Source organism: Gasterosteus aculeatus, chromosome 1 (genome assembly GCF_964276395.1).
Source record: "Gasterosteus aculeatus chromosome 1, fGasAcu3.hap1.1, whole genome shotgun sequence".
NCBI classification, from domain to species: Eukaryota; Metazoa; Chordata; class Actinopteri; order Perciformes; family Gasterosteidae; genus Gasterosteus; species Gasterosteus aculeatus.
Window position 1 is genome coordinate 17,712,442 of NC_135688.1, and position 15,523 is coordinate 17,727,964.

A 15,523-nucleotide genomic window follows, 5' to 3' on the forward strand; every position below is an offset into this window, starting at 1 on the left:
AGGCGACGCGCCGCAGAAGCAGAACTGACGGGAATTCTGGGAGTGTGAGCCCTGATTCCAAATGTGACCCGCTGCTGTTGCCGGTTTCCTTTCCCCCCCCCCCCCCCCTTTTTCGCCAACTCACGAACCGGCCTCTGTTTGGGCGCAGTGGCGGCGGCGCGCCTGCGGGGGGCGACATTGTCCCGAGAGTAGAACGTGCGCCGTGACCTCCGCTTGCGGCTGCAAAGTGAACACGAGTGGTACCCCAAAGAGTCACGGCACCATACCGAGCTAGCAACGGTAAGCCCGAGGCTGGTGCTCTTTTGCTTTTTTATTTTTATATCCATTATTTCAATTTTATTAAAACAAACGGAGGCGAACGTGACGCTGACGTTACGTTACGTTGAATTATTGACGGTAGCGCTGCGTGCCAACGACGACCCTAAATTAAAACATGTGTCCCATGAGACATCAGGTCAAAACATAAACTGATACGTTATGTACGTCAGTTCAATTTGCGGAACAACTCTCTCATGTCGCCTGTCATTTTACTTTCATTCGGCTTTTCGTCACCGTCGTTACACGTCAAACTAGTATTTCACAGACTTCCGTCTTTGCGAGTGTTGTCAAAATAAGAGACGTTGAACAAAGTGCACCAACTAAACACGTTGTCCTCACAACAAGAACACAGGGGGGAGGAGAGGGGTGCAAATGATAATGGTACTTTTCAGCATGTGTCAAATGTCTTTAGATTTAACAGCTGTGTTAAATGCAACTCTTCCTGTTTTACACAGCTGTTGCTTAATAGTACACTAAGATTACCCCACTGCCAGGAAGTATAGCTTTTTTGTTTTTCTTTGACGTCTTCCATCTTCCTTGTTTGAGTTCTTCTATCTGATGCAATTCCAAATGCATTTCTTGTCAGAGTTTTCGGCGTGGCGTGCGTAGACTGCAGGATTCCTGCCCGGTGCATCTTCCCCTGCCTTTGAATGCCATGTCACCCGCTCTCTCTGCCAGCCAGCCAGCTTCCTGCAGTGAAGAAGCCACCTCTGCAGACTTTGGGACATTAATGTCCCCTGTTTGGTCGCCTCTTCCTCTCGGTGCGTTAAGACAAGGATGCCTTTGAGTCTCCCCGTCCAGCTGCACCGCCTCATTCACAAGCGCGGACACTACCTCCCCTGTGTAATCGCTCGCTACCCTGAGAAATGAAGAAGAAGAAGAGGAAAACGAACAAAACAGGTTGATGGACGTGATTCAGGGGGACGCCGCACGAGGGGGGAAAATCGAGGAGGGGAACGCGTGTCAGGATTCAATAATGTTATCAGACATCTAATTCTCTCTTATCAGGAAGGAATTCTTTTGCCAGGTTCAGACAATGCCCCCGGAAAGACTGCAAGAGTAACGCCGAGGTGTGGCCTACTTTCTGCTTTTCTGTGTATCAACAGCTCTGAAAAAAAAGAACCGCAGATGTTGCTTCCTGGAGTACACTGATGGTGCTGAGATGATTGCTCATCACTAACTCCCTCTAAACTCTCCTCCTCCTTCCTCTACGGGCACTGCATTTGTGTTCACTAATCTCTCTCTCTCCCCTCCCCCTTGGGCACACACACACACACAAACGCACAAAAAGAGCACACACAGAAACTGATGCGAGTTCCCCTATCTGTCAGAGCCAGTTCCTCCATTTAAGATGCTGACTTGTTTATGTTAAAGGTGCAAGTGGCTGACTTTTCTTTGCTCTTGTACTCCACTTTGAAGCTTTTTTTGTTTTTCCTCTCAGCGTGTCCGCCTTGTTGCAGGCCGACTGAGCGTCAAGTCTGTGTTCTCGCTCATCTGTGCTGGACAGATACCTCCAGATAGAAGAGAGAGAGCAGGGGGGCGGGGGGGCGAGAGAGAGGGGGAGCTTGACTGACACGCAGCGGGTCGGTGAGCAGGTTTGTTTAGGCGCGGCGTGGAGTCTAGTCGATGACCGGCAGGTGGGCGGCCGTCGGCCCCGGCAGCGCTCCGTCCTGTGCCTGCTCCCGCAGCCCCGGGCACGGGAACACATAGAGGACACGGAGGAGCAGCAGGAGGAGGTGGAGGAGCCGGCTCGACCATGGAGCTGTAGGGGACACGCTCAGATGCCCGTTGGGATTACCAGGGGAGGAGGTGTGCCACTGAGGAGAAAAGCCCCGCAATGAACAAGACCAAGAGGTAATTAAAAAGAGGGTTGCGAACGAGCCGCGTGACAAGTATCTGTCTGAGTGTGTGTCAGCGGGCTTGTGTGCAGTGGACGTGTGAACTTTGAGGTTATGAGAGGCAGCAGTGCGGTTTGTGCAAAAAGGCTCTTGAGAAGTCGCAGAGGAACGAGTGCATTGTGTTCTATGAAACTAGACAGCGTGCCGCGGAGAAGGAGAGACACTCGGTGTGTGAAGGAAGGTTGGGGGTCACGGCTGATGTGTTGGACCTGTTTATCTGTGGAGAATATCCAACGGCCGGTGTGTGTACTGTACACACAGGTGTGCTCTGACAGTCAACAGTCGCTCACCTTTCTGTGGAAACGTGTTCTGCCTTTTTCTGTCCTGTCCCACTTATGTCAATTACATGTCTGTTCAGGGACGGGGTTTTTTTTTTTTTTTGGCGCTAGATCTTAGATACTGATGAGAAGCTAATAGCCTGCGTTTGCGGTTTGCTGCTGTAGTTTTGCCCGCACGCTCTTATCAGATTGCCTGGAATGAAAGGGTTGAGTGTCGAGTATTAAGGTAGTCAGATGCTCGCTTACCTGAGTTTAAGGTGGGGTGACGTAGCGGCCGCTTCCCCTTCAGCGGAGAGGTTATCTCACAGCTGTTGTATTTTTATAGTAATTGGCAACGGGGATTTCACAACAGCGAGTTTTAAGAAAGTCTCTCCACGCAGTCAGCACAACAGAAGCCGGTGTGGACTAAACTGAGAACCGTGCACGCGGTTTTCTCACACAAAAACACGAACGAAAAGCTCCATTTTGCACGTGTTTACATACTGCCGAAAAACCCGTTGAATGCACATTCAAATCTGCACGTGAACCAACAGCCAGCGTGCTTCGGCCCAACTCTCCATTCCTCATTTCCATAGAGGAATTCTTTTCCTCACCGTGATGGAAAGTTGATTATTCACCTTTTTGTAGCAATTGAATCTCAGTTCTCGCTAGGTTTAGGTTAAGGTTGGAACAATGGACGCCGTCAGAAGTTGCACAGGTAGAAATTCCTCGTCTCACTGATTGGAGGCCTCGGTGGCGGTTTATACGTCATGGGCGTTTGTTCCCAACCACAGTGCTTAGTACAGTGGCTTTATTATGCAACTAGAGAGAGAGAGAGAGAGAGAGAGAGAGAGAAAAGGCCTTCAAAAGGCCCTAGCTTCAATTAATCAATTAAGGAAAGAAAGACAGGAATTTGCATACCCCCTCGCCAGTGTGAGAGCGATCGAGGGAGAAGGGCGGAGAATCTGTAGCCAGGAGTCTTGACACGAATGGGAAAGGGGAGTGGGGGGGATTTGGGGAAGTTGTTTCCCAAATGGTTTGAATAGAGCAAGGATGAAGGAAGGGGGGGAAACAGTGGGTGAGTCAGGGATATGATGGGCCCACACTCAAGTTCAATGGGACTCAAGAGAAGAAAGAGCCAGCTCAGGGTTTCCTCCTCATTGTCATGGAGGATTTCCCCTTTCCGCTGTGCAGCGTCAGAGGCGTTGTGTTTCCATGGACGAACCCTAAGCAAATGATAATTGCCAAGCGGTAAGTGGTGGGAGTCTGGCGCACGCTGGCGGTATTTACTAACAGCTCTCTTGCCTCTTAAGCCGCCCGAGCTCGTGACGCAGAAGCCGGTAGAGCAGCGACCTGCTCGGCACTCTGGGGGGAAATTCCCAGACAGACGCCGTGACATCAGTGACACTTCCCCGTCAGCGCTTAGTGTTGGTAGTAGCGCTTCGACTGACACGTTCCCCCTGAGTCAAAGGGAGAGACGACAGGTCGTAAAGGGCACTGCGATAAGAGCGCTGCCGATGGGCGCGGGATGTACTGCGATGAGTCGTTTCAGTTCTGCACATGTGAATAAACGACGGTATTCGTGCATGCTTTTGTCCATCACAGATGGAAAGTTCTGAATCGGTTGCAGCTTCTTACTTTTTAGGTGATTGTAAATACTTTTGGGTTTTGGACTGAAGAAACAAACAGATGTATGACTTCACCGGGAGCTCTGGGGACAAACCTATAGGTAGGCTAGTGTGTTTAATCAATTTATCATGAATTGAAAAAGTACGGTCATATATTCACTAATGTCAAAGGTCAAGTTGAGGCAGCCAATGGCCTATTAGAAATTCCGACTGGGTTGAGTTTGTTAAGTCATTCTAAACACTTTGAACATTTGGGGTTGATTTTTTCACAAATATTGTTCAGTTGAAGGAGATGAATATATTGATCACAATGAATGTCAGTACTGCACTTTGATGACGTCAATACAAAATAAAAAAATAAAAACAGTTTTGATCCTGTTGCCAGTGCAGATTGTTGCTGTCAGCAGGTACTCCCCTGAGGCCTTTTTAAAGGTCATACTTGCTCACTGACACGTTTAAAATCAAGAAATGACGTGTTCAGTCATATATTATGCTACAATTGGTCCACAGGTGGGATTTTTGAAATGGCGACGTTTTGAAATACAAAAGATTCCCGTCTCATGCAAATTGGGTTCAAAGCAGGAAATGTGTTCAGAGTTTTAGTGACTTGAACTGAGGTTTCTGCTCAGTGTTACTCTCAATAATGGTGCTTTAAATGTGTGTCTGAATTTGAACTTTTTTTGTAACTAAGAATCAGTTTTAAGGAGCTTCGGAAAAGCATTTTTGAATTGTTTACTTTTTGAGGTGGTTGATTCCCTCCGGGGCGACACGGTGGCGTGGTGGTTAGCTGTCGCCTCACAGCAAGAAGGTCCTGGACTCCACCCAGAGGCCTTTCTGTGTGGAGTCTGCATGTTCTCCCCGCGTCTGCGTGGGTTCTCTCCGGGTTCCTCCCACAGTCCAAAGACATGCTCTGGGGATCAGGTTGATTGGGGACTCTAAATTGCCCGTAGGTGTGTGAATGTGAGTGTGAATGGTTGTGTGTCTCTGTGTTTATCCCTGGCGACCAACCCAAGGTGTAGCCCGTCTATTGCCCGAAGTTGACCCTGTGTGCAGGATAAGCGTTTTGCAGATGGATGGATGATTCCCTCAACTAACAGAAGAGTCAAGTGGAGACAATAGCATTTCCACAGCCCCAAAAAAACAGACACTTCTGACCCTTCAACCCTTAAATCAAAGACTCAATCACTAAGCATGAGATTCAAGTAGCATGTGGCTGAGGAATAGATCAAATGAACCCTTTCACCTTCGTGTGTCATCAGACTCGCCTATCCTCGCTGCATAATAGCTCACATGGTCCATGATGGTGATGTTTAGTGTTTTGAAGTCAGTAGCCAGCTCATGCAATGAGGCGAAGAGGACATGGAGGAGAGGGGGAGGACGAGGAGAAGATGAGAGGAAGAGGAGAGGGGAGGTGGAGCTCTGTTGCTCAGCAGGTTTCCAAACCAGCCGCCTCGGCGCTGAACCATCGGGATTTAAAGAGATGCGATTTTGTCAATGAGAAAAAAAATGGGAAAACAACAAGGCCGAAGGAAGGCGGCGGCGTTTGTGTTGTGATGACTGTGAGAAGCTCGTCCTGGGCGACTGTGGGTGAGTGGGGAGCACGGCCGTCCTCCAATCAGAGGGTTGGCGGTTCGACCCCAGCTCCTGCTAACCAGCATGTCCATGTGTCCTTGAGCAAGACCCTTTACATTCACACACTGTAGCTGCGACTACAGTGTGTGAATGTTAGTTAATGACGGACAGGTGTGTATGGTAGCTCCTGTCATCAGTGTATGAATGGGTGTTAATGGCTGAATTAACATGAACTGTTCTGTAAAGTGACTTTGAGCAGTGGGAACAGCTCTATATAAATTAAATGCATTATTATTATCATTGAGTGGAGTGTACCGGCAGCAGAGCAGCTCAAGGTGCAAATAGATGCATTATGTGCATTTGTGTGTTGAGTGGGCCGGGAGGGGATTAACCACTTTCACCCCACACAAGCAAACAAAAGAGACGAAGACGCAGGTCTGGTCATTCAGGGAACTTGTTGGCAGTTCTCTGAAGTCAAAGTGTTTCCTGGTAGACAGCAGGCCGCAGTTTCTCAACGTTACAAGATACGAGCACATGAGAACAACATTGAACGTTTCACGACACGCACACACACACGCGCACACACACACACACACACACGCGCGATGTTCAGGTTTCACATCAACTTTGGTCTGACCTGCGTTCTTTCCAAATGTGGCAGCAGGCTTCTGTTTGAAACCTTTGGCCTCAAGTCTCAAACTGCAAAACCGACGCATGCAGCGTGAAAAGGGTCGGTTGCCGATTGTTACGAGATGCAGACAGACTTTGCTAAACTAAGAGGAAGCATTAGCATCATGAAACAAAGCAGTCTTACTTGCATTTTTGAGGGAAGTTTAAAGAAGCTCAACAGATCCTCATTGGCTGAAAGTCATGTTTCTTTCTCACCTCCCTTGGCATCGATTCAGTATGTATTTGTTTGCCTCACTGTAAATCTCATCGCAGCGGCCGATACCCTCTTCGGCCTCTCGTGCGAGCACATGGAGGCGCTCAAAGCAACTGGTGTTGTGAGGAAACGCTGGAGATAACCAGCGTTGGTGTAGTTGTGTTGGGACCAAACGCAAACAGAACTTTCTTACCAGCAAGTGAAACTGCCGGCAGCAGGGCCCCTGTTACTCCTTTCCGCTGCAGTTGTGTGCAGCCGTTTTTGCAGCCGTTTCGCCAGTGCGCGATGGCTGAGGCCGCCGCAGCGCTGCAGAACCGCTCATCAGATGTGTGCGTTTGCTCCGATGCTGCTGACCTGCACTACTTCACAATGCTCTGCTCTACTCATTACTAGGCTACTTATGCTCCCTGCCTGTGTCTGTGCCCCTCTCTCTCCCTCTCAGGAAGCCCAATGGGGAGGGCAGGAAGCTGGTCCAGCGGAGGAGGAACACATGTCCCAGTCCTCAGGACATCACGCGGGCCCTGCAGAGCCCCAGCTCGGCCCCCAGCGCCAGCGCCGCCAGCCTGGACGAGCTCATACAGCGCTGCCTGAACTGCTTCGGTCAGTCTCTGTCCCAGCGTGTTTGAATGTTCCCAAAGTTTGTCATGTGCCTTCTACCCTTTATCACAGCCAGGTTATATAAATGAGGGGTGAGGGAGAGTGTGTGTGTGTGTGTGTGTGTGTGTGTGGGGGGGGGGGGGATCCAGGGCGAGAGAGCCTGACATGGAGGGAGGGACACAAAGGGAAGTCTCATACAATCAAGCTTTGTTTAGTTGGGCTGCAGGGGCCAACCAGCTATTCCCATGCAAACTAAACACATCTTTCTCTCCGCTCCGCTTCTCTTTCCTCGGACCCCCTCTCTTCATCTGTCAGGTCATCCAAATCACAAAGAAAGAGAAACATTCAGATGCCCTCAGTGGTGTCTCGCATGTTTTATTTGCAGAGAAATACGATCAGATTAAATCAAACAAGAACTGAATAAAAGAAAGTGATATCAGAGATGACAACAACATTAAGACAGTGACTGACACTTGGTTTCGCTCTTTATGTCCCATTGGGGTATAATGTATGATGAAAAGGTTTTTTGCATACCAAGTAAATAAGACACATTTGTCTAGACTTTTCTTTATTTGCTTATTTCTCATGTATGTATCTCATACAGTAGGCGACAGGCAGGGAAAACAACAGCGGCACGTTGTCATTTCATCACACTGTTAACACAGACACGCACACCTGCAGGTCACTTTTAATGGAATAAGTCCCGCCCACCTCAGCTGCATTGTCCGAAAAACACTTGCGGAAATAGAAGCCACGTCAAACAGAACAAAGGGTCTGAGAAGTGAACTGAAATGAACTGGACTGATCCGCTCGGCCTGAGCCGGCAGTGTTTGTTGTTGTTGTTGTTGTTTGTTTTCCTACCGGCTTCATCCTGTGCTGCTGTGCTTTTGGTTGCAGACTCGGAAGGGAAACTCTTCACCCCCAAAGGGACCCGGCTGGTCCAGATGACCCTGATGATGCACAGTTGGGTCGTGCCGTCTCAGATGTTTGCTCAGAAACTTCTCGCCCTATATCCTCCACTGTCGCTCAGTAGCCCCCCACCCCCTTTCCCCCGGTGCCCTGCTCCCAATCACATGTGCGCTCTCATTAATCAGATCAGGGAACAGGCATGGCTTTGTTTTGTCGCTGCATTGCCCTGCTGCTGGTGTTTAGAGTAACGCGGTGCCGCATCTGCACACCTTTGCTTCTGTGTTTGGATCCTTGACCCCGTTCCTCACTTACAAGGACTGTCCCTCGGACAAGAGGGGGCCAAAGCGGACGCAGATCTGCCAGCTTATCAGGTGAGTCGAAGGCCCGAGGGCACGCGAGCGCCGGGTAACGACCGGGACGGACGCTGCGGGTGCTCGCGACAATCTGCGGGCTAGTGAGCGTGTTGTTCTGTGTGTCCCGCTCGGTGGGAAGGCAGTGGATCAGCCAGTTCCCGGCGGTGTTCGAGGCAGACCCCCTCCTGGAGCAGACCATGGGGGACCTGTGGGCGCTGGTCCGCTCAGACGGAGAGGAGACGCAGCTCATCGACACCTCCTGCTTGTGAGCCATGTTTTGCACTTGCGCCGCCGGGCCCCGGAGGGATTGCACTTTGCTTCTTTGGCCGCAACTCAAACGAGTGATTCCATGAATAGAAAATAGAGCTGTTTTGTTCTAAAAGTAGAGAAAAAAAGGTCTATTTTTGTCCTGTTTTTTTTTTCTTTTTCCTAGAGGCCCTCATGGGAACATATTCCAGGCACCCTCGCCCTCTGTGAAGAAGAGGAAGGTGTCTTTGATTTTCGACCACATGGAGCCAGATGAGATGGCCGAGCACCTCAGCTACCTGGAGTTCAAGAACTTCTGTAACGTTTCAGTGAGTTTAGAAAACAACTCCTTACTGATCACTTTGCCTTTGTTGCTGGAAGGTGCAGAATCCATATTTAGACCAATAATGTAGCAACAAACCACTATGTAAAGAGACAGTGGAGGAGTGTCTACCTGAGCAGGGAATGAAGTCAGGTGACTGCATGAAGAATAAATAGCACTCTTATCCGGCTCAACAGACACCATATTCATGCAAACAAGTCACATGGACATAATAATCAATGTGACATCGTTTAAAGACAACACATTCCATTGGCTTTAGTATGACATAATAATGATAATATGTATACATACACATCTGCTATCAAGGCCTCGACTCAAACACTGTATAATCTACAAATGTTGTTTCCTGTCTGACCGCTCAGTTCCTGGACTACCGGAGCTACGTGGTGCGAGGCTCGGTGAGGGACAACCCGGCCCTGGAGCGCTCGGTCATGATGTGTAATGGAGTCTCCCAGTGGGTGCAGCTGATGATCCTCAGCAGACACACGGCCCAGCAGAGAGCCCAGGTCTTCACTAAGTTCATCCACGTGGCTCAGGTAAACGGGCTGGGGGTCCTCAGAGGGACGGTGGTCCGCGCTGCCTGTTGAACTGAACCTGTTGGATTGAGAGGAAGTAACTCCAAGTGTTCTGTCCTCCACAGAAACTCCGAGCCCTGCAAAACTTTAACACTCTAATGGCGGTGACCGGAGGCCTCTGTCACAGCTCCATCTCCCGCCTCAAGGACACCTCTAACCTGCTGCCTCCCGACATCACTAAGGTTAATCAGATGCTTCACCACAAGGACTTCACCATCGCTCTGTTCTTTCTTGAATCCTTCTCATTCTGGAACTGTGACAGTGTTGGGTCTGTTGTTTTTGTCCTTGTGTGTTGAATATATTGCATCTATTTGACGTTTACACCAAGAAAGTTGTGTTTCTGTCCGTAAAGATGTGTCTCTGTATAGTTTAGCCGTGACTGTGAAACTAGTGCAGCATGTGTGCAGGTTTCAGATGTCAGTTGAACACGTTATGTCAGGGGGAGGATCATTCAGGTACAATAGCAAATAGCTGGAGTACTATTTAGTACAGGTTTCAATTCTTGTTTCCTTTTGGGTGTCACCGCTTCTAACATCTCTCTTGAAGTTGCTTTGTCTTCTTCTTTTTCTTTTGTTGTTGGTCTTGCTTTTTAGTTGTAACAACACCATTAATTTGATGATTTTCAACTAGAATGATTCTTTTGACTTTGAGTCGTGACTTTACTTGGACCTAATCCCTGACACTTTAAAACAGTAATTACCTTTCACCCAGGCCTAAAGATAAAAAAGCACGGTAAAGAAACACTAATCATTTCACCCAGTTCACAATTGGGCTCAGGCCTCACCATGTAGACAGTTGTTTAGAGGCAATTGAAATGCTTCCTCTTTAATCACCATCTTTCAATACAGTGTTGGGTTTGGACAAAGTATTTACAGGCTAAAACAATTAAGACTTTTTGCAGAAAAATGTTGTTATTAAGCCCTAAATCTGCAAAGACAAATGGCTGCTGTCTCATGCGCGGTTTCTCTCGGGATCTGCACCCTCTTTCAGGCCCTGAGTGAGATGACAGAGCTGCTCTCCTCGCGCAGCAACTACGTCAACTACCGGCGGGTTTACAACGTGTGCAGCGGCTTCAAGGTGCCCATCCTGGGCGTCCACCTCAAGGACCTGATCTCGCTGAACGAGGCTCTGCCGGACTACATCAACGAGGAGAAGATCAACCTGAGCAAGCTGGAGCACCTGTACAGCAACATCAGCGACCTGGTGGCCCTCCACAGCTGCACGCCGCCCTTCGAGGCCAACAAAGACCTCCTGCATCTGCTCACGGTACCACACGCACACCGGCAGAGCTTTTTTCTGAGGAGATCCCATGAAAGAGATTGACACGAGGAACGTCTTCAAGCGGTGTTCTTTTGATGTTTCAGCTCTCTCTAGATTTATACTACACCGAGGACGAGATATACGAACTTTCGTACACCAAGGAGCCCAAGAACACCAAGATCCAGGTCAGTGCAGCCAGATTCTGCTCTCTGAAGTTAGGCTTTATCTAACACCACCCGGCTCGCGCTCGTTTCAACGTCTGCTCTCAAGGGGTCGAACACTTGGTGTGTGGGCGTAACGTCTTTGGTTCAAAACAAAAGCGCAGACTCGGAGCTGTAACACATCAATCGGCCACATCAAAGCCCTTGTGCGTTAGAGAAGCGTGTTATGTGGTGGGCGTGCTCCCCCCCTCCCCCCTCCCCCGTTTGTCTCGTTTCTCACATATGCGGCCCTTTAGTGTCTCATCAATGCATCTGTCGCTCCACAGCCCGTCGCTCCGGTCAAAGCGCCCGTAGTGGCGGAGTGGGGTTCAGGGGTCACGCCCAGGCTCGACCCCGACACCATCTCCAAACACGTCAAGCAGATGGTGGATGTGAGTATGTGACGGTGCAGCAGCCTCCCGCCTTCTTTCACTTCCGTATTACTCGGTAGGCCTAAAGCAGAACTAAACCAACCGCTCTGTGACAAGCGGGGATCTGATTGCTCTGTCGCCCCCTGCAGTCTGTAATGAAGAACTACGACCAGAGCCAGGACGGTTACATTGCACTGGAGGACTTTGAGAAAATAGCATCCAACTTCCCCTTTTCCTTCTGCACTCACGAAACAGACAGGTGAGAAGGCCGCGACCGCCATGACGACACAAGATGTTGGATGGTTTACGGACAGAAAGAAGAGAAAAAAAATCTCACTTTTTGGTGTCGCACTTTAAATAAAACAAACACGTTTTGCGTACAGGGAGGGACAAATCAGCCGTGAGGAAATCACCTCTTACTTCATGAGGGGAATGTCCATATGTGCCAAGCTGGGCTTCAACTTCAACGCACACAACTTCCATGAAACCACGTACAAGCGGCCCACGTTCTGCGAGACGTGCGGAGGCTTTGTGAGTGTCGGCTGTGCCCGTTCTTCTTTTTCTATTAATGGCCAACCAAGCTGAAATGTCACATGTACCATGTCTGTCCTCTTGTAGCTGTGGGGAGTCATCAAACAGGGCTACCACTGTAAAGGTAAGACCACGCGTCATGTCATCCTGCAGGAGCACGGTTCAGTTCACCCATGTTACAAACCGCTCCATCCCACGGATCCTTTCGGTCCAGGGTTTTTTTGTAGATGTCTGCCGCATGTGTTTTCTGCTGCCACGTGTGGAAGTAGTTTGTCGCGTGGTGCTCGGCGCACTGAATCCACAGACTCTTTGTGATGTAGGTGAACTGATCCTTTCACGTAGCAGCGCTTGCTTTGAAGTCTCAACTCGTTGGGTTGTGTTTTCTTCTGTTCCCCTCAGACTGTGGGATAAACTGCCACAAGCACTGCAGAGATCTGGTGGGGATTGCGTGCTTGAAGAAACACAAGAACACAACGGGGTCCTGCCCGTGCACCCCGGGCCCCAACCCGAGAACCAAGGGTAACAGCTGGAGTCTTTCCTTTCCCTCCACCGTGCTGCAGAGCGAAGCGTTCCCTTTGAAATGACGCCGAGCCTTTGGCATCTTCTTGTTCAGGTTCAGAGGAGGAAGCCTTCGTATTCCCCCAAAGCAACGACACAGAAAACAACCAGGACGTGTGGGACCGCTCCACTCAGACGGATCCTGGAGTGTGGACGCCGGAGAAAAAGGACAAGAGGGGAAACCACCACAACTCGCCAGTGCATGCGCCACTGGAGAGAAAGGTGAGACAGAAACCCGAGCCAACTTCAAGGGGAGACGGGAGCGTCTCAACCTTTCCCGGTTTCATTTCATCACAAACGCTCGTGAGCTCAGCATCCACAGAAAAGGCTGGAGAGACTCCATGTTGGGTCAGTCCGAGGTGGAGAAGCAGCGCAGCAGTGATTATGCGTCAGGTGCTACTACAGCTTGGATGACTCACGTTGTTGTAGTTTTCCTCCAGATGTTGAGCATATTGTAAAACCTGTGTTACTGTTCACTTCTGCTGGCTTCAAGCCTCTACATGTGGAATCTTTCTAGGAGAACACCAGCTTTCAAATGATCTTGATGGCTTCAGTTTAGAGCAGTGAGTGTCAAACTGTGGGGCCTCTGCTGGGGAGCAGAGGTATTACAGGTGTGGCGCGAAGGGCTGGGGGAATTCTGGGTTATTATTAATATTATAATTGTATCCTTTAATCCTTTATTAATCGCACATGGGGAAATTATTATTTGACCCATCCTTAGTAATTAAGGAGCAGTGTGCTGCTGTGAAGCACTGCGGCTTCAGTGTCTTGCTCAAGGACACTGAGACATGCAAACTATGGGATCAGGAATCAGGAAACATTTATTGCCAAAATATGTCATATATAAAAGGAATTTGACTTGGCGGTTGGTGCGTGACAGTACAACAAAAGACAACAAGACAGCAGTGCACGAGTAATAAAATAAAATAAAATAAAATGCTAATGCAATGGGTTAGAAGAATAAGGCTATGGGTTAGTTTAAAATAAGAGAATAAAGTTAGTTAAAAATTAAAAATATTTAAGAATTAAAAAATAAAGTGCACTAGCAAACAAGTGACAAAAGTGAGGAGTGAAAGCGACATGTGCAGAATAAAAGAAAGTGACCGGTGGAATGTGAGAGAACACAGCGAACCGCACTGTAAAACGTCACAGCCCTGTTTAGTTATGTCCACTTACTTCTCTTTAACTCAAAGAGCTCTGACACGTTTTAGATTTAAACTTAACTGTTCAAGTTCAAACTTACAGTAATGCTTTATGTTGACTTCTTTGAGATGTGTTTGTGTTTATTGAACCTGGCTCTTTAAGTCAGTTAAAAAAAAGAAAAAGACTGAAGTGAACCTGGCTGGAGTGGGGGTTTAAAAAAAAACAGTGTCATCTTTGTGATTGCACATTTTATTTGTTTTTGTCTGATGGAGCAATCTGGTTTACATTTTACAATTTTTTTAATTCTATTATTAATAAAAGCGCACATTGAGTCCCAAAATGACGTTATTTCAATAGAAATTCAGCATGGACCATTTTGTTCGATTTTTGTTGGGGCCCGAACATTTTTCTTCCTCCAAATTGGGGCCCGATAGAAAAGGTTTGAGACCCGCTGGTTTAGAGAGATGTCTGTCAAAGAAACAGAAAACACAGTTGCTTCACGTCTTCACAGTTTCACGTCTTACACAAGTAACGGAAAAATATGAATGTTAGGAGGAATAATTATTAGTTTTTTGTAGGAACCACTTTATTTATCATGATGCAAGAGGAAAAAATCTGTCGTGTTTGCAATAGAGATTGCATCGAGTTTTTAAATACAAAGGGGGGTATGGAATTTAATCTTTTGCTGATCACAGAATTACACGTGACGGATTGAAAAGCAGCATCTCTCAGGGCAACACAGAGCTCACTCGCTACAGGTTTCAAAGACAAAACAAACTCCCAACCGCCAGCGTCACTTTTCAAACGAGCGTTCTCACAAACAACCACAGCAAAGTATTCTCTCTTGAGTTCTTGAAGGACCTTCCTGATCGGTCTTTTCTCTGTGGCGCAGGTCAACACGCTGCCCCACCGAAGCCGAGGCTGCTCCGTGCCCGTCTCCTTCCTGCAGGAGAAGATGGAGGAGCTGCACCTGCACAGAGACAAGAGCCGAGAGCCGGACTGAGCGCTCCGACCGCCCACCTTTCCCCCGCCATGGACAGAGAGCCCCACAGGCCACCGCCTTCCCCACAAACTGCTGTTGAACCGATGAGATTTTAGTGGCCGTTGGCACCACGACACGGGAGGTTATGTGTACAGACTCCGTGTTTCAAGTACGATTATGACGTGTTATTTTATTTTTGTCAGTCTTGTGAGTTTCGGCTCCGAGCAACTGTTCCTGCTGTAACTTATGAACGCCTCACTTAAGAACAGGTGCCTTTGTTCTCTGGTGCTACGACTCAACCTCAGTCCATTAGGTCATCTACGACCACAGAAATGGGCTTGCTGGTCCTATTTACACATGCAGGGTAGGAAATAAACACTAACCATCGAGGTGGTCACTGTGGCAGCTATTTGACAACTCTGCTCATGAAGTTGGAAACCAAGCCAGCAAAACCATTTCAGAGTCGCAATTTGTTTGGTGATTTGAAGATGCAGACGTAATATGTCAACCAGTAGGTGCCACTCTGCGTATGCTGTGTTTGACTTTTCTATTCCTTGGCAATGAAGCCATTTATTAGTGGCAATAATGGTCGCGTGACATTTCCATCTGGTTAGTTTCTTGAGCTTTCTGAAAATGTGCCATCACTTAAATGTCTAAATTCAACATTAGTTAGCAAATGTTGAGACTTTGGTCTCGTCACGCAGTGGAAGCACCATGTGAAGTTTAATCCACGATTGCTAAAGGTGGAAAATGTTCATTTCCTGCCCTGTCATCATTTTAGCTTTCTTTCAAGGTACGACTGCACTGGAATTATACTTTGTTTTATCCTATGTCCACAATGTCAATCGTGTTGGAGAGAAGATACACCAGCAGTGATAAACCATTCAGTATGTGTTGTG

General features: G+C 48.3%; 1 protein-coding gene across 2 annotated transcripts; it reads left to right on the forward strand.

Moving 5' to 3' along the window:
- Window positions 1-199: 199 nt before the first annotated feature.
- rasgrp4 (RAS guanyl releasing protein 4) lies at window positions 200-15,516 on the forward strand. 2 transcript variants are annotated; one of them, XM_040176417.2, is made up of 18 exons: window positions 200-279; window positions 905-2,172; window positions 6,999-7,156; window positions 8,051-8,162; window positions 8,371-8,433; window positions 8,555-8,680; window positions 8,849-8,990; window positions 9,367-9,540; window positions 9,645-9,761; window positions 10,570-10,845; window positions 10,944-11,024; window positions 11,327-11,431; window positions 11,560-11,669; window positions 11,794-11,941; window positions 12,029-12,065; window positions 12,341-12,460; window positions 12,555-12,721; window positions 14,535-15,516. In XM_040176417.2, exons 2-18 carry the CDS (start codon window positions 2,156-2,158, stop codon window positions 14,643-14,645), a joined length of 2,064 nt encoding a protein of 687 aa, XP_040032351.1. In that variant the 5' UTR covers window positions 200-279; window positions 905-2,155; the 3' UTR covers window positions 14,646-15,516. The 2 variants fall into 2 exon arrangements, with proteins under 2 accessions (XP_040032351.1, XP_077939578.1); XM_078083452.1 differs by lacking the exon at window positions 905-2,172 and having other exon boundaries at window positions 223-279.
- The last annotated feature ends 7 nt before the right edge of the window (window positions 15,517-15,523 follow it).